At 38.3% G+C, this 23,263-nt stretch overlaps 2 protein-coding genes across 3 annotated transcripts in view; one reads left to right on the forward strand and one right to left on the reverse strand.

Moving 5' to 3' along the window:
* The window catches only part of LOC127803487 (ferrochelatase-2, chloroplastic), a 78,009-nt gene extending 58,827 nt beyond the window's left edge, over window positions 1-19,182 (reverse strand). For both annotated transcript variants that reach the window (XM_052339733.1, XM_052339732.1), the window contains exons 1-3: window positions 18,967-19,182; window positions 17,294-17,621; window positions 7,748-7,891 (exon numbers count right to left, since the gene is read on the reverse strand). In XM_052339733.1, coding sequence (XP_052195693.1) covers window positions 7,748-7,891; window positions 17,294-17,621; window positions 18,967-19,070 — 576 coding nt within the window. In that variant the 5' untranslated portion in view covers window positions 19,071-19,182. The remainder of the gene's footprint in view (window positions 1-7,747; window positions 7,892-17,293; window positions 17,622-18,966) is intronic.
* LOC127803488 (uncharacterized) lies at window positions 5,849-6,784 on the forward strand. Its single transcript, XM_052339734.1, has 3 exons — window positions 5,849-5,999; window positions 6,083-6,201; window positions 6,298-6,784. Exons 1-3 carry the CDS (start codon window positions 5,861-5,863, stop codon window positions 6,700-6,702), a joined length of 663 nt encoding a protein of 220 aa, XP_052195694.1. The 5' UTR covers window positions 5,849-5,860; the 3' UTR covers window positions 6,703-6,784.
* Window positions 19,183-23,263: the final 4,081 nt, after the last annotated feature.

Genomic DNA, 23,263 nt, shown 5'->3' on the forward strand with positions numbered 1-23,263 from the left:
CTTCCCCAATTTTCCGATGCCAGCGACTACTCCGATCACAGATCTGAGCATACCCCCTTGAAGCCTTCTAAACGTCGATCACAATGGTACCTTTTTCCGGCCGAAACAACACTGGCAAGGCCTCCAAAAGGCCAGTTGCAGGTCCGGCAAACGGACCGCCTCCAGTTTCCGGCTGACGCTCGAATGGCCACCAAACGTACCCCAAAACACTTCAAAATGCTCCCAATCCCTTCTCCTTGACGCAAAGATCAAAACCCCCTTATTCACTCTCTCGAAATCATCCAAAAGCACGGCCGATTTGATGACAAAAAACCAAAACCCTCAGCCTCCCTTTTATACTTGAAAACCGGTCAAAATCCGGCCAATCAGCAGCCAAGCTTGGCCCCCAAGCCTTCCTACCGCCGTATAGCACCTTCCCCAGCTCTCCCTCGGCCGTCTCGTAGCTAGATTCAGTCTCCACGTGCATGCATTTGCGGCGGCCGTTTTTGCTGTTGCGTTCACACTGTGCAATTTTCACAATTTGCACTTCAACCCCCCAGATTCTTCAATTGACATTTATTCCCTTTCCATAACACCCCTGCTAAATCCAACTATACCACTACGGCCCACAAGTTTTGTATTATTCATTTCACCCTTAAAACTTTTGAAAAATTACCTTTTTGACTTCTCTCGGGCAAAATTAGAAAATTACACTTTGGCCCAATTGCTCGTTTTGACCTTAAATCTCTTCATTTTAACCTGAATTCACTGAAGGGTTGTTCTACACATAAAATGTTTGTCCTTAGCTTGCTCTGTTGACTCTCCAGATGTCCCCTACGTCGATTCGATTTTTTTAGCCTGATCGACAGTTGTACCGAAAACTGTTCCCGATCCAATTTCTTTCATCTCCAAAAATCATAACTCGAATCTCTCGTCGATGCTATACCATCTTCTTTGGCTATCTAAGGTCCGAGGTACTCCTTTCGATTGATTTGGTTGCTTAAGACTGCGATAGTGTACCCTAAAGTCTCATTCTTTTGAAAATTCCAATTTTACCCTTCATAAAATTCCATTTATGTCCTTAAAAAATTCCTGGGTATTACAGGGTCTAGGATGAGGTACTTTATTAATCCCTTTGACCAATCATCTTGTTCATAGCTAGCGGTGACTTCCTAATACCAATCAGGAACAACCAAAGTGATGGATGCCATAATTCCCTCTTATGTACAACGAGATAGGGCATTTGCTGCCTTATTCTCACTTCCCTTCTGATACTAGAAGGCATAATCAAGTCCCATCAACCTTGCCATCCCTTTCTTTTGGAGTTGGGTGTGCAACCTCTGTTGCAAGAGGAATTTTAAGCTCTCGTGATTCGTCTTAATGATGAATTGCCCACCTTCTAAGTAATGTCTCCACTTTTCAACTGCAATTAGCACAGCTAACAGCTCTTTATCGTACACACTCAACCCTTGGTGTTTCGGACTTAGGGCCTGGCTAATGAAGGCCAGTGGTCTCCCCTCCTGTGTGAATTCTACCCCCACCCCTGTGTTACTTGCACCAGTTTCCAGGGTGAATGGTTTAAGGAAATCAGGCAGCCCAAGAGTGGGCACTTCACTCATTTCCTGTTTCGGTTGTACAAAGGCCTCCTCTGCTTGTTCATTCCAAGAAAACCCCTCCTCCTTCAATAGGTTAGTTAGAGGCTTGCTTAATCACCCCATAATCCCTCACAAATCTCCTGTAGTACCTTGTCAAGCCCAAAAATCCCCTCAGGACCTTTACATTTGTAGGTCTTGGCCAGGCTATCATATCGGCCACCTTCTTAGGATCAGTGCTCACCCCTACACTAGATATCACATGTCCCAAGTACTCCACTTGTGGCTGTGCAAAGGCACACTTAGATTTCTTAATAAACAACTGATTGAATCTGAGGACCAAGGTAGTCTTTAGGTGGTCAATGTGTTGCTAGAATAGAGAGTGTAATATTCAAGTTCATAGTATCGAGAGTAATATAATTCTTTGTTCTTCCTACATCTTTTAATCTATTTTCTACAACTTTGGACCGACATAAGGAAACAGGGCAACTTAATACCAAGGCAGCAAGCTCTCCCATTGACCTAAATCACAGAATATGGTCAAGAGATGACGGCAGTACAGTCGATAAAGGCAATTACCAAAGGTTAGTTGGCAAGTTAATATATATGTCTAATACCAGGCCCAATATTACCTACTCCTTTGGAAAAGTTAGTCAATTTATGCATGACCCAAGGGAAGAACACCTACAAGCTGTAAACTGCACCCTGCATTACTTGAAGGCAACTCCAAGAAAAGGAATCATGTTTTGGAATAATGGGGGTATGACTCTCGAAGCCTATTTTGATGTTGACTCTAGGTTCACCTATGGATAGACAATCAACATCAGACTACTGTACGTTTCTAGGAGGAAACTTGGTCACATGGAGGAGTAAAAAGCAAAGTATGGTTGCTAGATCAAGTGTCGAAGCAGAGGTTAAAGCTATGGCTCATGGAGTATGTGAACTTCTATGGATGAGAATTATCTTAAATGACCTCAAGATCAAATCGAAAGAAATGATGAAAATGTATTGTGATAACAAGTTTGCTATATGCATTGCTCACAATCCAGTGCAGGGGCAGGGGCAGAGCCAGGATTTTGATTCAGTGGGGGCGAACTTGAATACAAAAAATATAATTTCAAAAATAAGACAATAATGATAATATTAAAATGCAAAAACTTTTTACAATTGTTCCCTACAACTTTTTATACTTCGATAACGGCGTATAATGACTTCATTATCAATTTTATTAAATACATCATTTTCAATATACACAACTAAGCTATCATTCATCTATTGGTCTTCAATCCTATTACGTAATTGATTCTTCACAATGTTCATTGCAGAAAATACTCTTTCAATTGTTGCAATAGCAACTGAAAGAAAGAAAATTGGGTGGGTATTGGGAAATAAAGCAAGAAATAGGATAAATTTGGAAATGAAATGGATTAGGACTTAGGACTTAGTGGATTTGGACCATTTGACCTATTTAGGCAAAGCTTTAATACAATAATTTTGAATTGATTTTGGGAGTTGGATTTAATTAAAAATAATATAAAATAAAAAAAATTAAGATATGGCCCAGTGGGGGCAACTTGGCTCCGCCCTTGATCCAGTGCAGTATGATCACACCAAACATATAAAGGTTGATAGACATTTCATCAAGGAAAAACAGGATAGTAGCTTAATTACTACTCCTTATATGCAATAAAAAACCAATTAGCAGACATCCTAACCAAAGGTCTTCCACCAGTAAGATTTCAAGAGATTGCATGCAAGCTAGGAATGGTCATCGGGCCTCACTTGGCTTCGCCCTTGATCCAATGCAGTTTTATCGCACCAAACATATAAAGGTTGACAAACATTTCATCAAGGAAAAACAGGATAGTAACTAGTGTTCGAAAATTCGGCCTAGGCGGCCGCCTAAGCGCCGTCTAGGCGCTGAGCGGCAACCGGCCGCAGCGATTTAGGGCTACTCGGTAGCCCTATGCGCCATGGCCGACTAATCGGTCCGCGGCGCCGCCTAAGCGGACCAGGCGGCGCCTAACCGCCTGGGCGGCCGCCTGGGTCGCGCACGACTTGGGCCACCTAGGTCGTGCGCGTCTTGGGCCAACCTTTTTTCCCCCTCCCTTTCTCTATTTCCCAATCCCCTTTCCCTTTCTCTCTCTGGTTGTGTTCATCGCGGCTCCTCTATCTCTCTCTCTCGCCTTCGATCTCTTCTTGGTTGTTCGCCACCGCCATTGATCTCTTCTCTTGGTCTTGCTCTCTCGTTGTTGCCGACCTCACTTGTTGCCTGTTGGTCGTTCTCTCTCGTCGCCGTTCGCGTCTTGCTGCGGTATGTATCCAACCATCCATCTTCCTCCGCCAACGCAAGCTTGCCTTTCTGCAGTAACTCAGCAGCAACGCAAAGCTACTCATGGCTCACTTGCATATTGCTTGCTTGCTGCTTCAACGAGCAGCAAGCAGCAGCAACTTGCTGCTTGCTAGCAGCAAGTTGCTGCTGCTTGCTGCTCGTTGAAGCAGCAAGCAAGCAATACGCAAGCTTGCTACTTCAAGCAGCCGCTGATTTCATTTCATTTGATGAGTTTTAGTTAAATTTTAATGTATATTATTGAAATTATTCAATACTCAGGGAAAAACAGGAGTCAGGAAGTGAAATGAATGATTCGGATAGGACTGGAAGTACGGGAGCATCGTCCGAGGCCTCCTCAATTCTTAAAAGGAAGTCAAATGATGTCGGATGGGAGTATGAAATGTTAATTGATCCGAAAAATATGGATAAAATTAAATGTAAGTTGTGTGTTAAAATTATGTCTGGAGGTGTTTACAGAGTAAAAGAACACATTGGTCACATTTCTGGAAATGTTTCTGCATGTCCAAAATCTTCTCCAACTGATCAAGCCAAATGTAAGAATGCTATTGCCGAGGCAAAGAATAAGAGGAAAAATAAGAAGAAGGAGGAAGATTTGATGAGATCAACTGTTAATATCTCCAAAAGAGTGGAAGGGGATGATGAAGATGAATTGCAAGAGTTAGGTAGCAGAAAAACGTCCCGTACTCTTGGCCCTATCGATAAGTTTGCAAGCTCCATCAGCCCTGAAACTTGTTTGAGTGCGAGAATGAGCCAAAGGCAACAAACTATTAGTGAAGCACTATTTAAAGAGAGAACACAGTCTGTTCGTGAATATTGTGCTAGATGGGTGTATAAAGCTGGTATACCTTTCAATGCGATTGACAATGATAGCCTCAAATTGTTTGTTGAGGCGGTTGGTCAATTTGGGCCGGGCTTCAAACCTCCCAGTCAATACCAATTGAAGGAACCACTATTAAAGGGGGAAGTTGACAGAATAAAAGAGTTATTGAAGAAGCATGAAGAAGAGTGGGCACGAACTGGGTGCTCCATTATGACAGATGCTTGGACAGATAGAAAAAGGAGGAGCATCATGAACCTATGTGTTAATTCTAATGCAGGTACTGCTTTCCTTTCTTGTAGAGAGTCTTCAGATGAAGCACATACAAGTGAACTTATCTTTGAGTATGTGGATAAATGCATTGAGCAAGTTGGGCCACAAAACGTCATCCAAGTAGTAACCGACAATGCTGCCAATAATATGGGAGCGGCAAAATTATTGAAGGTGAAGAGGCCAAATATCTTTTGGACCTCATGTGCTACTCACACCATCAATTTGATGCTTGAAAGTATTGGAAAACTGCCGAAGTATAAGAAAGTCATTGATCTGGCCAAGAGTTTCACAATCTTCATTTATGCACACCATAAGACCTTGTCCTTAATGAGGTCATTTACGAAGAAGAGGGATATAGTGAGACCAGGAGTTACTAGATTCGCTTCTGCTTTCTTGACTTTACAGAGTTTGATGGAGAAAAAGGCCCAATTGAGGACAATGTTTACTAGCTCCGAATGGGAGGAGTGCAAATGGTCAAAGATTGTTAAAGGGAAAGCAGCCTATGCTACTGTGATGAGCATTGCTTTTTGGAATGGTGTGACTATATGCCTTAAAGTTTTTGCACCTTTGGTGAAGGTGCTTCGAATTGTTGATGCGGATAGAAAGCCTTCTATGGGCTTTTTATGTGGAGAGATTAAGCAAGCAAAGGAAGATATTAAGGAGGCCTTAAATAATCTTGAAAAGAACTATAAGCCTATTATGGAGATTATTGAAGCAAGGGTAAAAGATAGGCTAGATAGTCCACTACATTTTGCAGCTTACCTTTTGAATCCCTACTACTTTTTCGAGGATATGGATATACAACTTGATAATGAAGTGATGGATGGACTTTTTAACTGTGTGGAGATGTTTTATCATTATGATGGTGAATTGCAAGGCCATGTTATAAATGTTGAGTTGCCAAAGTATACTCGTAAAGATGGAGCTTTTGGAAAATCGTGGGCAACTCAAGGGTGTGCGAAAAATGATGACAATTATAATCCAGGTATAAAATTCTTTTAATCCTTTCTATTGTGTATTAGTGTATAAATTAAATTTGTTTACTTTATACTTGTTTGACCTATGTAGTTACATGGTGGATGACTTATGGAAATCAAACTCCAAACTTGCAACGAATGGCGAGAAAGATTCTCTCGTTAACTACTAGTTCATCCGGTTGTGAAAGAAATTGGAGCACTTTTGAAGGGGTTAGTATATATATGAATTATATTTATTTACTATCAATTAGTTATCCTTATTCAGTTATCATTTATATTGATATTGCTTTTATTTTATTTATGTAGATACATACGAAGAAAAGAAATAGACTAGACGTGAATCGATTGAACAATCTAGTCTATGTTCAATTTAATGCGAAATTGATGAACAAGCACAAAAGGGAGAAGGAAAGGAATGTTGATGTGCTACTTGCTAGTGATGCTAGTAATGCACAAGGATGGATCGTTGATGGAGAAGATGATGAAGAAGTTGAGCCTGGTATGGGGCTCACTTGGGAAGTGGTTGGTGAAGCATCGGGAGCAGACGAGATGCTTCAAGCTCGAAGAAGTTCTAGGATAAGAGAGCTTCATGAAGATGATTTTCAATCAGAAGAAGAAGATGAGCAAGAAATCAATGAATTTGATTTTGAGTCCGATGAAGATCGTGTATTGGAAGAATATGGAGAGGAAGAAGACCAATTAGATAGTTAGACTTAGATTCTTCGGATATGGTTTATGTTGTATTATTGCTACTTCTACCTTCTTGAACTTATAACTAATATAATAGTTTATTTTTTGAATCTTAATTCCATTATTTCACTTGTCTTTTCAACTTTGATTTACCTGAAAATAATATCAAATTACATCAAAAGGTTTTTAGAAAAAAAAAAAAAAATCATTTTTCCTAGTCGCCGCCTAGGCCCCGCCTAGGCGCCCTAGGCGCTAGGCCCCAGCCTGGCGCCCGACTAGCGCCTAGCGCGTTTTTGAACACTGATAGTAACTTAATTATTACTCCTTACATGCAATAAAAAACCAATTAGCAGACATCCTAACCAAAGGTCTTCCACTGGCAAGATTTCAAGAGATTGGATGCAAGTTAGGAATGGTTAACGTATACTCTCCAGTTTGAGGGGGAGTGTTGAAGAATCAATTCAGATGGATTCAACCCAATCAAACTCCTGTGATTGTGGGATTGGTTGTGGGAATCTTTCTATAATTATCTGTTAACTTTTTGTACAGATTTGATTAGGTTTCCTTTCTCTGATAGTTTCCTTCTTGTAATCTTTCCTTCTTTGTAAATCCTTACTTGTATATGGGGTGGCCCTACGATGAATATACGAGAAAGCAACTACAGCTTTGTTTACAATAGAAAACCCACGAATCAAAAATAATTTAAGCCAAAGCTGCAATCCTAGAGGTGGCAGGAGGTATCACTCAAGCTAACAACAAACAACAAAATAGTTAAAGCTTCCTTAGGATGTGCTTATCTATCCAGCATATGTAAAACAATCAAATAAACTGTAAATTAGTTGATCTATATATCAGAAGAAAGTAGGTATTCTGGTGAAAAGACCAAGTTGCAAAAGAATAAATAAATAATAAAGAAATAAAAGAAAAAGAAAAAAAAAAATTAATCATTGATATTTGATATAATAAAAGTCACCACATTATTTAGAATTGAAGCAATAAAACATCCAAGTCAATGTATATGATTGGATAAACAATGAAAAAGAAAATTGCTATTAGTTTCCCATACCTGTGCATCGGTTATCTGTCGAAGAGGAGAGCCACCACCTATTGAGGCATAACCTTCCTTGCTCTTGGGTGCTCTTAGAACAGAGATAAGTTGAGCTAACGGCTTTTGAAGGAAAGTAAAAACTCTTGGCAATCGAATAATATCCTGTTTGGATAAAAAAAAGGTAGGTGAAATTTGGCAAATGAATAGAAGGTTATCTCAAGAAAAAAAATCCGAAAAACAATATGCAAATAATCAATGACAATCAACTAAGGCATACTTTCATTTCACACTATCTTCATATATTAGGTGCAATAAAAATGAGACAAAGACATAAAAGAAATTCTAGCATACAAAGAAATTCTAGTTGTTTAGCATGAGTTTCAGTTTTTTGAAACACATATGAGTTTTGAGTGTAAATGCATAACATATATATATATATATATATATTCAAGCTCGTTGTTGAGCTTTAATTGATTTCCAAAGTAGACCTCAAACCTTCCATTGAATTGAATATTAAAGAAATGCTTGGTAAGAAAATTAATTAATAATTCTTCTTAAGCTCTTGAACACCAACAAGAAGTTTGATTTGATATTGTTATAGAAGCAATCACATCTTTTTGTGAAGAAGTGTAGGAATGTTAGTATTCTCCTCGTCAATTTACTAGCACACGTTAGAAAATTAATTCAAACTTGATTAGCCTTCTCTGATAAGATCATCGACATAAATGATTTTAGCAAATGTCTAGAAGTTAAGAGTGCAACACAATCATGGTGAAGTCTTTGATGTATCTGGCTGGTGTTCTATGTGCTAAATTGTTATCCACATGTTTCTTCTACAATCCAATCTCTTTTGCAACACTTTTTCTTCGAAAATAACTTAGTTTTTACTTTTAATCCCACCATATATTCATGGGGTTCCTTCTATATCATTTTTTTTCTCCTCCACTTTTTGATATAAACATCAATGACCTTATGCAAATTAACTTAATATTTCTTGTTGAAAAGAACAAAGAAAGTAAGTTGACACAATTGAGTATAGAGAATTTTCCTTGAATTCCCAAAAAATGTTATAATGATTTTGTTACTCTTTATGCTATTCAAGAATCTTGGAATTGATCACAAAGTTCCATACCTATCTTTGAACCCAAGGACTGATAATCAATATATGCATAAAAGTTATGCTATTATTGAACAACTAAATAATTCTTTGAAATTAATATATTTAAATAAAGAAAACAGTTTAAATGCATAATTTCATATTTCTAGTGAAATCACAAACTTGATATACAACCTAGTTCATAGGACTCCTTGTAATATAGAGGTTGAATGTAAACAATTCAAATAGGTCGCTTCTGCAGTTTGAACCTATGACATCTATAGACACTTGATTGCCCATGGATTTATTCAAAGCATTATATGGTTGGGATTGAAAGGGGTGGTAGTGAATTACAACACGTGTTTTTATCAGTAAGCAATAAATAAAGGTTTGGAGGTTAACCAAATTGGATCAAGGACACAACCAATGTTCTAGGAAGTTTGTGAGCCAAACGACTTAGCCGGGGATAGCAATGGTGCAAGATAAGCATTCTTTTTCAAGACAAGGCAACGAAGGTATCAAACACCAAAAGATGAGCTAACTGAGAATTATGAGATCATGTGGCACAAGGCTTGAAACTAAGATTCATCGTAGCTCATCATCCAAATAGACATTTTAGTGCCAATAGGCCAACTTGACTTTGTACTATGTTCTTATTTCAATCTGTCAACAATGAAGGACCAGATCTTGTCCTTATTCTTGGACAAGATCAAATCAGTGTTGATTGACATTAGTATCATATGTTTCCTAAACAGAGAATGTATCTTCTAGATTTAGATTGTTGTATCTTTCTGTTATTAGTTGTATCTTTCCATTAGTTGTTGTATTCTAAAATTGTATAAGTTTCCAAAACTATATTTGGAAGCTTTCTTATTTGGTTTCTTAGGAACTTCCTAATTTAGGAAGAAAGTTTGTATATATTTTTGATCTGCGGTCAAAGGGGAATAAGATTGAAAGAAAACCTACTTTTCCACATCTTTCTTGACATGGTATCAGAGCCATAGGATCTTAGTAGCCATTTTCTTTGTGACTCCCATGGCCTTTTTCAATCTTCTTCACAAGACATCATGTCTAGTACCCAAAACCCTATACCAAACTCGATTGATTCCAGCAATACAACAGAAATTCTGTTTGCTGGGACTAACAATGGGGGCTCATGAGGAGAGTTGCAGAACCTTCAAGCAGCTTACCGATTGAATGGTAAGAACTATTTGAAGTGGTTTCAACTGATCCGCACCTTTCTAAAGGGAAAGGAAAAGCTCAGCCATTTATTAGGAACCGGTCCTAAGGAAGGGGATCCAGCATTTGCAGCATGGGATGAGGAAGATTCCTTGGTGATGTCCTGGCTCTGGAACTCCATAGTTCTAGAGATCAGTGATACAATAATGTTCTTAACAACAACCAAAGACATTTGGGAAGCAATAAACCTTACCTGCTCCAAGGTTCGTGATGTAACCCAGATCTATGAGATAAGAACTAAAATGGCAGCAACCAAGCAAGGTACAAAGTCTATCACAGAGTATGCAAACCTATTGCAGACTCTATGGTAAGAACTAGATCACTACCAATGCTTGAAGATGAAGTGTAGTGAAAATGCTGCATTGCATAGAAAGTTTGTGGAAAAGGAAAGGACATATGACTTCCTAGCTGGTCTTAACATAGAGTTTGACGCGGTAAGGGTACAAATCCTCGATAAGGTGGATTTGCCTTCCTTGAATGAAGTAATTTCTCTAGCATGTGTAGAAGAAGGGAGAAAAGGAGTCATGCTAGAATCTTCCCCAAAGGTTTTCATAATTAGAGCAAATAGAGAAGAAAAGAAAGTTGTGGATAGAGACTCTCTATGGTGTACCTACTGCAAAAGTCTAAGCACACCATAGAGAAGTGTTGGAAGCTCCACGGAAGGCTACCCAAAGGAGGACCATTAAGAAACCAAGGACAAGAGCAAGTATATATGGCTAGCAGTCACCAACAACCTGAACCAAAAATTCCAGATCAAGGAGATGCCCTTGAGCTCAATAGGGCTGAGATCGAAAGACTGAGGAGATTTTTGGGATCCCTCGACAAGAAGTCTGAAAAAAGGTATCTGCTCTCTTGCCCTTCCAAGTACTTCTTTCTCTTCTTTTTCCCTACATGCTTCAGAAATTGTGTACCACAATTCTTGGGTCCTAGATTCTGGAGTTTCAAATCGTATGACCCCTTTTTCACACTTTTTCATCACCTATAATCTTTGTCCTAGCTCCAAAAAGATCACAATGGCAAATAGTTCTCTAACCACTATTGCTAGCCAAGGAGATGTTCTTCTTAATGAACATCTCACCCTCAAAAATGTTCTACATGTTCCTAAACTATTCACCAATCTCATATCTATCCAGAAACTCATTGAGGACACTAATTATAGTGTTATTTTTCATTCAAACGTCTGTGAGTTGCAGGAATAGGGCATGAAGAGGATGATTGGGCTTGCTAGGGGCTAGGGTTGGACTTTACTATCTTAAGGAACCGGGTGAGTAGAACAAAAAGGAGAACACTCCTCTCATGTCATACTTAGCTCAATCCAACAGAAACCAATTGCTTGGTCATCCTTCTTTCCTAACTCTTGGGGTGATGTTTCCTAAATTATTTAAAGATCTAGACATTAAGAATTTCCATTGTGTTGTGTGTGAGTTTGCAAAACATAAAAGGATATCTTTTCCTCTATCTAATAAAAGAACTGGGTTTCCTTTTACTCTAATACATAGTGATGTTTGGGGTCCATCAAATGTCCCCAATATTTCTGGGGCACGATGGTTTGTTATTTTTGTAGATGATTGTACAAGGACAGTGTGATTATATTTGTTGAAAACAAAGTCTGAAGTCAATAACGTGTTCCCTATATTCTACAAGATGATCACGAATCAATTTGGGGTAGAAATAAAGCTAATTTAGATTCGATAATGCTAGAGATTTTTTCAACCAATCTCTCTCTATTTTCTTTCAACGTAAGGGTATCATTCATGAGTCTTCTTGTCTTTACACTCCTCAACAAAATGGAGTGGCCGAGAGAAAGAATGGCCACCTCCTAGCTGTTATTAGGGCTCTCTTATTCCAACATAATGTTTCTAAACATTATTGGGGAGAAGCAACTCTAACAGCCACCTTCCTTATCAATAGACTGCCCTCAAATACTATTGAGTCTCATAGTCCAATTCAATTGCCAACCAAACACTTCCCTGGAACCCCAACGTATTCAAGTGTGTAGCCTATGTTCATATCCCTACAATCAATAGAGGAAAATTATATCCTCGTTCATTAGATACTCTTCTACTCAAAAAGGTTACCAATGCTATCATCCTCCTTCAAGAAACTCTTTGTGTCAGCAAATGTAACTTTTTCTGAGAATGATTCCTATTTTAGACACTCTAATGCACAGGAACATAACCTATCTTCATCTAATAGGGATTACTCTCTATTTTGAAGGATTCACTAGGTATGACACCAAAGAAGCATACTTCAGAAACTCCTCGACCACTGCAGGTGCATTCAAGAAGGACAAGGCCAGAACCTACTCCTATGCAAGCCTCAGCATCCACGACTAGCCCTAATACAGACAGCACTGACAATTCAACCAACTCTTCTAAGCAATCACCAGGTAATTCCTTTGCCAATCCTTTAATACATGATGATAGCCCTGTTGAACCTACTGAACCCACACTTGATATTTCTAAGAGTGATCTTGATTGGCCTATTGCTCTTAGAAAGGGAACTAGAACCAACACCAAACATCCCATGCACCTATTCCTTTCCTATTCTAAGCTGTCATCCACCCAAAAGGCCTTCCTTACCAATCTCCACACAATTCCTATACCCAAAAACTTTTCTAAAGCAATAGGGGATAAGAGTTGGAAAAATGCCATAGAGGCTGAGATGGCAACCCTAGAGAAGAACCAAACATGGGAACTTGTGCAATTGCCTAAAGGAAAACATCTAGTGGGTGTATAGGGTGTAAAGTAGAAATCTAATGGGTCATTGGATAAGTATAAAGCAAGAATGGTGGCCAAGGGGTATACTCAAGTGTATGGGGTAGACTACCTAGATACTTTTGCACTAGTTGCAAAGTTAAATATAATCAGAATTCTCCTACCTTTCGCTGCTAACCTAGGCTGGTCATTACAACAATTTGATGTGAAAAATGCATTTTTGCACGGGGATCTAGAGGAGGAGGTTTACATGGAGATACCACCAGGATATGACCCAACAACACAAGAAAATGTAGTATGCAAACTGAGGAAGGCCTTGTATGAACTAAAATAGTCCCCAAGTGGTTTGGCCAGTTCACAAGTGTGATGCTTAGCATGGGATATAGGCAGAGCCAAGGGGATTATACCCGCTTCATTAATCACTTAGCCACAGGAGGAGTGACAGTTCTCATAGTGTACGTTGATGACATTGTTGTCATCAACAATGATGAGGAAGGCATGAATAAGCTAAATGAGTGTTTGGTCAGGGAGTTTGAGATTAAAGATTTGGGGAGGTTGAAATATTTTTTAGGAATAGAAGTGGCTCATTTAAAATAGGGAATTTTCACCTCACAACAAAAGTATATAGTAGATCTCCTCAACAACACTAGATTGCTTGGTTGCAAGGCAGTCGAAACTCCCATTGAACCAAATCACAAGTTAGGAGAGGCCTTAGAAGATGGTATGGTTGACAAGGGGTCCTACCAAAAGCTAGTTGGGAAGTTTATTTATTTGGCTCATACTCGGCCAAACATAGCCTATGCAGTGGGAGTAGTTAGCCAATGTGTAATGTCCCGATTTTCCTTTGGTAATTTAATTATTAGAATATTTGGGTTAATAAGCCTAATCTAATCATTGTCAAGTATTGAGAGTTAGCGACGGGTTGCCCGAGGGAAAAACTGGTGATTTTTATCCGAAGAGCCGAGTAGGTAAATTTCTTGTTTAATGCATTTCCAATAAATTATGTAAATTATGTGGGTATAATGTGGGAATAGAAAATTGGGAGTTAGTTTAACTGTGGTTGAAAATTCAAAGCAAAGTAAATGGTGGGCTTGGAGGAAAAGTCTAAGTCAAGTGTAAGAATGAGGGAAATGGAAAAGTCAAGTATGAGGAGAGTTGAAAAGTCAAAAAAAAAAATGGCCAAATTGGGATGGAGGAAGTGGTGTTCTAGAAAGGCAAAAAAAGGCAATAGAAGATGACTTCTAGAAGCATGGACTTGGGAAGAGAAAAGTCCAAGACTTAAAGGCTAGGTTGGAGATTTAAGTTGGGAATTAAATAAATAAAATTAAAGGAATTTATGTGGTGGGAATTAAAAGGAAATTGGGGGAAGTATATAAGCATAGAAAATCTGAAAATTGAAGAGAAAGAGAGAAGCAAACCGTGAAGGACTCTCGTGGGTCTCTCTTCCTTCAAAGTTCAAGTTTCTCCTTCCAATTTTGAAGCAAAATCTCTCTCTCTTAAGGCTCCAAAATCATCAAGTGCCCAAACTAGAAGAGAATTAAGGCAAGTTCCTCTTCCCATATCTCCTCCATGATCATTTTAATTGCTTTTTGGTGTTAGATTTGGGGGGTTTTAGGTTATTGTCAAATCCCCTAATTTGAGGCCTTGAAGTGAGAATTTGAAGGCATGTAAAAGTTGTAAGAAATGGTGTTTAAGTGTTGGTAGTGGTTTTGGGGAAAGGAAATCAAGTTTTAGGTAAAGAGGGGTTTTAGCTTTATGTTGGTTAATTCTTGAATTTTGATGGTCTCTAACTATTGGGCAAGTTTATTATGAGCCAAAGTGGGGTTTGTATCCCCCTACGGTTCCTAAGGAATGGTGTGTTCTTGAAATTAAGCATGGTAGAGAATTGGTCTTCTCCCATGCCTTGTGTTTGTGTATACTTGTCATAAATGGCCCCGAATGATCGGAAATGCGTCGAACCTATGCTAGAGTACGCATTTTTATAATTCTAAATGTCCCAAGTTTCTAATGAACATTTTGAAAGAAAACGTGGCCATGGTGTTGGAATGTAGATGTCTTTAATTTTATGTGTGCTAAGCTTTGGCATGGCATGATTTGGAAAAAGTGGTAATTGTGCATCATGGACATGATTTGTGTGAGCATTTCACATTTTTACACATAAGTGAGCATGGAGCATAGATTTTATCTGTTGCACGAGCATCTGAATGTGGCTACTAAAATTGTTGCATTGCATGAGCATTACTGCACGCGGTGCGGAGGATTCCGCTAGGATATATCCCCCAAAACCAGTGGGCACTAGCTGGACTGGGGTTTTCGCTCCTTCGGTGACGACTGGGGAGTGCGTCTGTTGGTGACGACCGCGGGCGAGAGTATATGTATATATATATATATATTAGCTATAGCCACAGATGTTATAGCACCAATGATCCCAGAGTTTTACAGTTCCTTTGGATGCAAGTTTTCAGTCACGGGGCCAGTGAGTATTATGATTATTATATGGGTCGGGTGGCCATGAATGTGTTATGAGCTTTTGTATGCATGTTGCATAGCATTTTTGCGTTGAGTGGGTGAGTAGTTAATCGTTTGGGGATGGGGATTTCGAAACATAGCAAAATAGAGAGTTTTATTTCGAAACCTAACCCATATGTTTCGAAACCAGTTCCTTATTTTCAGCTATGCTTTCTTTTATGTATTACTTGTTGAGCCTTGTGGCTCACTCTTATATTCCTCACCATTCCAGGTAAGAGCAAGGATGTAGCGGATGTCAGTCCAAGTAAGGTGATTGGGTAGAATCATGTGTGTCGGGGTGCCCTCAAAAAAAGGGTCTTGGGAGTGTTTTGGGAGGCTAGTGCCTTAGAATTTTCCTTTCTCTAAGTGAATGTAGTATTTTGAGGATGTATGTTTTGCTAAATGATGGAAGTTCCCATGCATAACTTGGGTTGTACAATGAATGCTATGTAAAGTCTAATGTTTATTTTAGTATCCCTTATGCATGTTATGATGTGAACGTTTAGGTTTCTATTCTCCCATGTAACGCTCTCTGTCTAGGGCTCCCTAGGCGTTGGGGTGTCCAGGAGAGGGGGTGTTACACAATGTATACACAATTCAAGGGAGACTCATCTAAGGGCAATGTATAGGATCCTACACTACTTGAAGGGAACACCCAGGAAAGGCATTTTATTCAAGAAAAGATAAGTCATGACTCTTGAGACTTACACAAATGCTAACTATGTAGGATCCATAGTGGACAGGAGGTCAACATCAAGCTACTGTACCTTGTTATGAGGTAATTTGGTGACATGGAGAAAAAAAAAATAAAGTGTGGTTGCTTAGTCAAGTGCAGAGGCTGAATTTAGATCCATGGCCCTAGAGATGTGTGAACTACTATGGCTGAAAATATTGTTAGATGATCTCAAGATTAAGTGGACAGCACAACACCTATGAAACTGTATTGTGATAACAAATCAGCAATTAGTATTACCCCACAATCCATTTCAACATGATAGAACAAAGCATGTTGAAGTGGACAGACATTTTATAAAGGAAAAATTGGACAGTGGCTTGATTTGTACTCCTTATGTCTCTTCAAATGATCAACTAGCGGATGTACTAACTAAGGGACTTCTTGCAACTATGTTCCACATGACGGTGAGCAAGATTGGGATGTAAGATATCCACTCCCAATCTTGAGGGGGAGTGTCAACAATGAAGGACCAGATCTTGTCCTTGTTCTTGGACAAGATCAAATCAGAGTTGATTGACATTAGTATCGTATGTTTCCTAAACAAAGAATGTATCCTTCTGTTATTAGTTGTATCTTTCCATTAGTTGTTGTATTCTAAAATTGTATAAGTTTCCAAAACCATATTTGGGAGCTTTCTTATTTAGTTTCTTAGAAACTTCCTAAGTTAGGAAGAAAGTCTGTATATATTTTTTATCTGCCCGTCAAAGGGGAATAAGATTGAGAGAAAACCAGCTTTCCCACATCTTTCTTGACACAATCCTATTAGGAATTGGTTCTACGATAAGACATACCAATATATAGAACATGTCTGGCTATGATTAGCATTATCCTTGATAAAAACCATCCTTTTGAGGTTTCAGTTAGTGAGGCTACATGTTGGAGGCATTCAGCCCGAGGTATTTACTTCACAACCACACAATAGTCTGCATTGCAACATTCTAACATGCTCTTCTTGTCCAGTTTCATTATATAATTCATTTACCTATTATTTGAGACACCCATAACATCCAGATTGCAATGTCATTGCCACCCTTTAATCACTCAATGAGCATCCAATTTTTAACTACAGTTTGGCATGGGAACAAAAAGAAGCATGCATAGGTAAAGCAAGTTCAAAGAGCACAAATTTTTCTTTCATACAAACTGATTTCAGAAAGAAAATGGTGAAACAAAGGAATAGAAAGAGGCATGGTAAATGCTAAAATTCATCTTCCATCGCAGCTCAAACAAATACCATGAAATGCACAGCACATAAAAGAGTAATTTACCGGGTCAGCAAAAAGATTAAACAAAAAGGGCTGCACATCATCAAGAGTCTCTGGACCTCCAAGATTCAGCAACAAGACTCCTATCTTCTCATCACCGGTAAGAGGCATAGTACATACATCTTGAGTTTTAGATGTCAATAATGCTCCCAAAGGCATTGAGTAATTGTTGATTGGTTGCTTTAAAGATAAAGATTGTGTTCCACGCCACCCTGTGGAGGTTTTGTTGATGAGGGGTGTTTTTGGTAGATTGGAAACAGCACAAGCATCAGTTTGCAGCCCATAGCAACAGTATATTCTCCGTGATGCACTCATTGTCCAAGGCAATAGGCTATGAGACAAAGACATAAAAGCTCATAAAAATCATTTCAAATATTATTCCAACATGTCATAGAAAAATATATTATTGGAACGGAAATACAACAATTTTACAATCAGTATGTCAATCATCTGATAGCAACACTAAAGTAGGAGAACTCTGGTTTCTCTGAATACACACGCACTTCCAAAAGACAATTTAATGGTCTCATCAAACTGCAGCAGGTATGCACAGTAACAAAATATAAGAAAAAGGCCAATAAACGTAAAGTTGTAAAATTATGATAAGGGAGGGTGAAATTGATAATTGGCAGCACAGCTAAAAAATATAGAATCAATAAAGAATTGCATAGTTGCATGGCATATGATTATTTTCAGAAAATAAAATGTGGAAAGGAGCTCAAAGGAAACAAAGCATGATAACTAAACACGAAAAGAAGAATAAATATAGCACCTTTTTTCAAATAGAAAAAGAAAAAGAAAAAAAGAATAAATATACTGAGTTGTCTTACAAGAAATCTTCCATTCCCTTTACATAACTTAAAAGAAATGAAGTAAAGGATATTGGATGCATGTTCAACGCTTGTGCCCAAATCAAATAGGATATTTTGATTCTTTCAACAACATTTGAAGAAATGGAATCTCAAATTTAAAACTAAAGAAAATTTTTAAGACTTCAACATGGGTAAAAGACAGAAATCTGTTTTTTTTCTCTGAAATTCATTTAATTTCAGGTACACGTTCATGATGCATCATCTTCCATAAAATACACACCATGTTAAAAATATCCACAGTTGTCTCTGTAGCTGTTCCGAACATTTTTGACGTATAAGTCCATGAACCTAGATAGTGGGTCAAAGAGTCCACGTAAAAGGCAACAGGAAATCCAACACAAGGAATTTGGACGCCACACCACCACCAATCACATGATGAGGTAACTGGTAGCATGTCAAAAAGGAATTGAACATTCCCCTATTTCTTTTCATTTGTTGAAGTCATAAAAAATAAGGCAAAATCAAGAAGAAAAGGCCTTTACTTTTCCTTTGGTTGTTTTATTTTTTCTTTTTAGAAAGGCAAGGGAATTGCAATGATGTGAGGATGCTAGACCATCAGTTTTTCTTCGAAAGACCATCTACTGAAAATATTTAATCTAAATCCAAACCTATAACTACAAGACAATAACTACAAGGACCGCCAGAAAAGAAAAAGAAATTAAAGATGGGGCGCTCAAGCAATGCAGGGAATTGGTAAGAATTGCAAACAGTAATGGCCGGTCAGATTCAGAAAGGAAGAAACAAAAAGGATAACTTAAAGCATATGAAGGAAACAAATCATGAGGAGTGGGGAAGGCGACTTACAGTGGACGAAAAGCAGCAGTTGAAGAGGAGAAAAGAGGATGAGGATGAGGATGATGCCTCATTGTTAACGCTGGAGAAGGAAAATGCGCTGCTTTGCAGTTCATTGTCTTCAACAAGCTCTGCTCTCCCCTTTCGTCGTCTACTGTCTCCACAGAGAGCCACGTCCGCTGCAAATTATCCTCACATTTCCCTCACCCCTTTTTTTCTGCAATTAGGTTTTCTTTTTGGGACCTTTGTGGTTGTAAATAACATTTCAACGGCGTCAGATTTACCCCAAGAAAAATAAAAAATCTTGGAGTTCGTTCCTTCAGTCGTACAGCATGTTTTAATTGTTAATTTTAATTTTAATATTTTTTTTTAAAAAAATTAATTTATTTGTTATTTAATTGAAAATTCACATTATAAGGCTTGTAGCTAAAATGTACACAACACATAATAGAGTGAGTTAGATAGCTTAAGTCCCACACAACCGAGTGACTTGGGTGGGTGGCTAATAATCAAGTGACTTAGGTGGAAGTCTAATAATCGAGTGACTCGAGAAACCTAATAATCAAGTAACTTGAGTCATATAAACAAATGCTACCCAAGAATCATGGTTGAAAAAGTCAAACTAACCCCATGTGTCTATTGAAAAACTTAGGTCACAGGCCACATATTAGTTTCTTTTCCTCTATAAATAGGACCATTCAAGATATGCTTACTATAGCACGCAAACCTCTTTCTTTATGCTCCAACAATTGATGTTCTTAGAGACTGATTTAGGCATTAAAGGATTCACATAAAGACTCTCATTTACACCTCTAAGCGATTTCTTTTTCAATAGATCTCTTGACCTTTTAGGACTCTATTATCACTTCCAACCTCTCTTGTTACCCAACTTGTAGGATCACTTGATTTAAAAGACTCATACCTAGCTTGTTGGGTCACTTGCATCTCACTCTTTCGCATTATAAATTTATTATTTTAGTTGGACAACAACACAAGTATTTAATAAAAAAATATATTTTTTCTATAATTGAATAGACCTTTAAATTCTACAGCAGTAGTGAAATTATGCTTTACTCATTGTTTTTCAATTTCGTCCTTAGGATTACCACTCTTGCGTGGTCCCCCGCCGTTCATGCACTCAATTTCGGCAGAAAATATAAATTGCAAGTGGAGACTTTACCTCACTGTACAAGACAATTTATCGAACCCACGATCTACTGGTGTGAATCCCAACTTATCGTGGCCTAACCACTTGACCTGTGCCTAGGGGGCTAAACAATAAGCAAGAGAAATTCCAAATAAGAGGCAATTCCCCCTGCCAATGGAGAATGACGGCAAGAGTGTCAGAGACATGGTGGCACCTGCAGAATAAACACAAATGCTCCTCAATGAAGAGTCCAAGTCCAAGGAGAAGGAGAAGAAAGTTTACAATCGCATTTTAAGGAATCATGGGCATGATTGGTACGAGCTAGATCTGAAAGAAATTGAAACTCAAGCTGAAAAGGGGGTTGTCCAATTCCTAATCAATAATCCGATTCCGATTCTTAAGATGGTGATGTATACATCTACTCATAGTGCATCTGTTGGTGTGGCAGTGGACTCCAAAACTTTCTACGTCCTCGACGGCTATTGCTGGGGTCATCATGATAAGCCGTAGCCATCATTTTGCTGACACTTGTTGCCATGATTTAGCTAACACGTGTTTACAGATGTGTTTCATTTGAGCCAACGGCAAAGGCAATGAGTGGAGAAAGTTAGACACTTACCCAATGAGCATTGCTCGCCCAGCTCTTAGTGTTTTTGCTCACCAAGGTATGATTTACGTATTTGGGGGTGCTTCTTGTAAAGGTCATTTTGGGGAGGTTTTCGATCCAAACAAGAATACTTGGACATCCTTGACTAATCCTCATCCTCCTTCTCTTAATTCCTTTGAGAATTCTCTTGAGTACTTCATGGTCTTAGATTCATCCAAACATCGGATTCTTGTTGCAACTCCTCATTCCCTTCCCATACACGCCTATGATTTGCTTCAGGACTTATGGTCATGCCATTATTCAAAATTTGGTGGGAGCTTCAGTCGATGTAAAGCTGTGGTTATGGATGATGTGCTTTATTACATTGAAAAATAATTTTCTTTACGCGTACAATTTGGTTAAGTGCAAATGGTTGACCATTCATTAGTCCTCAAAGCCTTTATTTTTTGGGGTGGGTATCTTTGATCTAGAGTGGGATTCTGTTCTACCTTTGGACAGAGCAAAAGGCAAGATATCCTGGCCCTCTTCAGTCCAGACTTATTTCCCAATGAGCCTGAGGTGATGATTCTTCACTTCCTAAAACTCATGAATGTAGAGGGTATATGATGACAAGCAACATTTGGCTACAGACGCCCCGATTCTCTCTTTCATGAGTACATAGTTGAATTGAAGAATTCATCACTCTTAATAATTAGGTGAGACAAAGCAACTACACACATTTACTTCGCCGTCTGTGTAACACATTTTTGCTTTAATTTTATGCCTTTCTTCTCAAAGTAACATTGTAACGACCCATTAGCGAGTTTAGGAGATTTTGTTGATATTTTTATGTGAGCTATATTTGTCATTAATTAATCCATGGAATTAAAAATCAAATAAGTGCGAAAGGTCAAAATAAATGAAGTGTGAGGTGTAGGGATACTTGAAAAGTCAAAGAAAATAAAAGGGGAGAAAACAGCGAAAAGAAGGCATAGCAAGCTGTTGACCAATGGCAAGAAGATGTCGACCGATGGTGAACAGTCACTCATTTTCCTTCAATTTGTCGACCGTTTTCTACTGGGTTCGTCTTTCTAAGACGTCGCTATATAAAAGAATGAGTAATTATTTGTGTTATGTTGAAGAGTCAAATTAAATAAAATTTGATGTATATTGGGAAGTAAGAATAAATGAAATATATTTGTGCAAAAAAGTCAAAGAAGGAAATGTCAAATGGGTTGAAAAAACAAGATCTATGAAGATGTAATATGTGGAAAAATCAAAAGAGAGGAATTGCAAGTAAGGTTGAAAAGTCAAAAAAAAAAAAGGAGATTTTTATGTGTATATATGTATAATGATGAGGGTATAATGGAAAATAGCAAAATGGGATGGTTGAGATTGAGCTTGTCATGCAAGTTATCTCTATTCCTTATCTTCTTCTTCTTCTTCTTCTTTCATTTTCTCTCTCGTTCTTCCATTTCTTCTCCTTCTTCTTACTGATCTTGGATCTTGAAAGAAAGGAAGGGGTTACAAATTTCAGCAGGTGGCTTTTCGATTCAACAGAGGCTTCAATTCGTTACTTCTTTCCTCTTTCAGTTCAAGCATCAAATTCCTCAAGGCAAGTGTTAGTGTTGGTGCCCTAATACTAGATTTAGATGGCATCTGGCATTTATAATTATGGGACTAATGATGTAATTTTTGCAATATATATAACAAAATGTGTTTTCATATTTTGAGGTCATATCTTCATTCATAATTCTTCAATTATTATATATGAATGAATCCCTATATTTCTTATTAAAAGTCTTATTCTTAAGTATTAAGAATATGTGACAACTGACCTTTGCAATAAGGATATCTTAATGATAAATTCTCAATTCTTAGACTTCTCAGAAGGGGACTATGATTAGTTGAGTATGGACTAACACATGGGATACTGCATTTGATTAGTATGAGATGCTAATGATAAAGAATGGTGAGTCGCATACCATAATCCATCCGATGAATATAGTATACAGGTGGATAGGTGTTAGTGGAACACTTACTGAATGTCACGCATGTGATAAATCACATGGCTTAGAGGATTTATAGTCTATCACAGGCTTCGATTGTGTTACTGGTCCTTTGACCGGAGGCAACACAGTTGTCTTGTGTATCGGTGCCAAGGATTTGTTGTTGCTAAGAACCATCATGTTACAAGGTGGGAGATGCACTTTGTGGTCCCTGTGTAGTGGCATATGGAGGCAGGTGATTGCGAATGGGATCCATCGACCTCCGGTGTGAGGTGGACACCCTATGCGATCAGTTGTGGTCTTGATTGTAGAAACCCCTAGCTAGGGTACACTTGATTGAAAAATGGTCCAATGTCGGAAAAAGTTTCAATGTGTCAATTCAATCTCACCACACTGGTTCTGGCATAGTCATTGAGTTAGTGAGTTTGACCAATCCATGACTCTCACTTGATCGGAATGATAACTGATAAAGGGATTATAATATACGAGAATCAAAAGCCCAAATAGGTTTTATTTTGAAGTAAGACTTCATTAGTGGTAAGATCGTCCCAACATAATGGTGGTTAT

Source organism: Diospyros lotus, chromosome 6 (assembly GCF_014633365.1).
Source record: "Diospyros lotus cultivar Yz01 chromosome 6, ASM1463336v1, whole genome shotgun sequence".
Lineage (NCBI taxonomy): Eukaryota > Viridiplantae > Streptophyta > Magnoliopsida > Ericales > Ebenaceae > Diospyros > Diospyros lotus.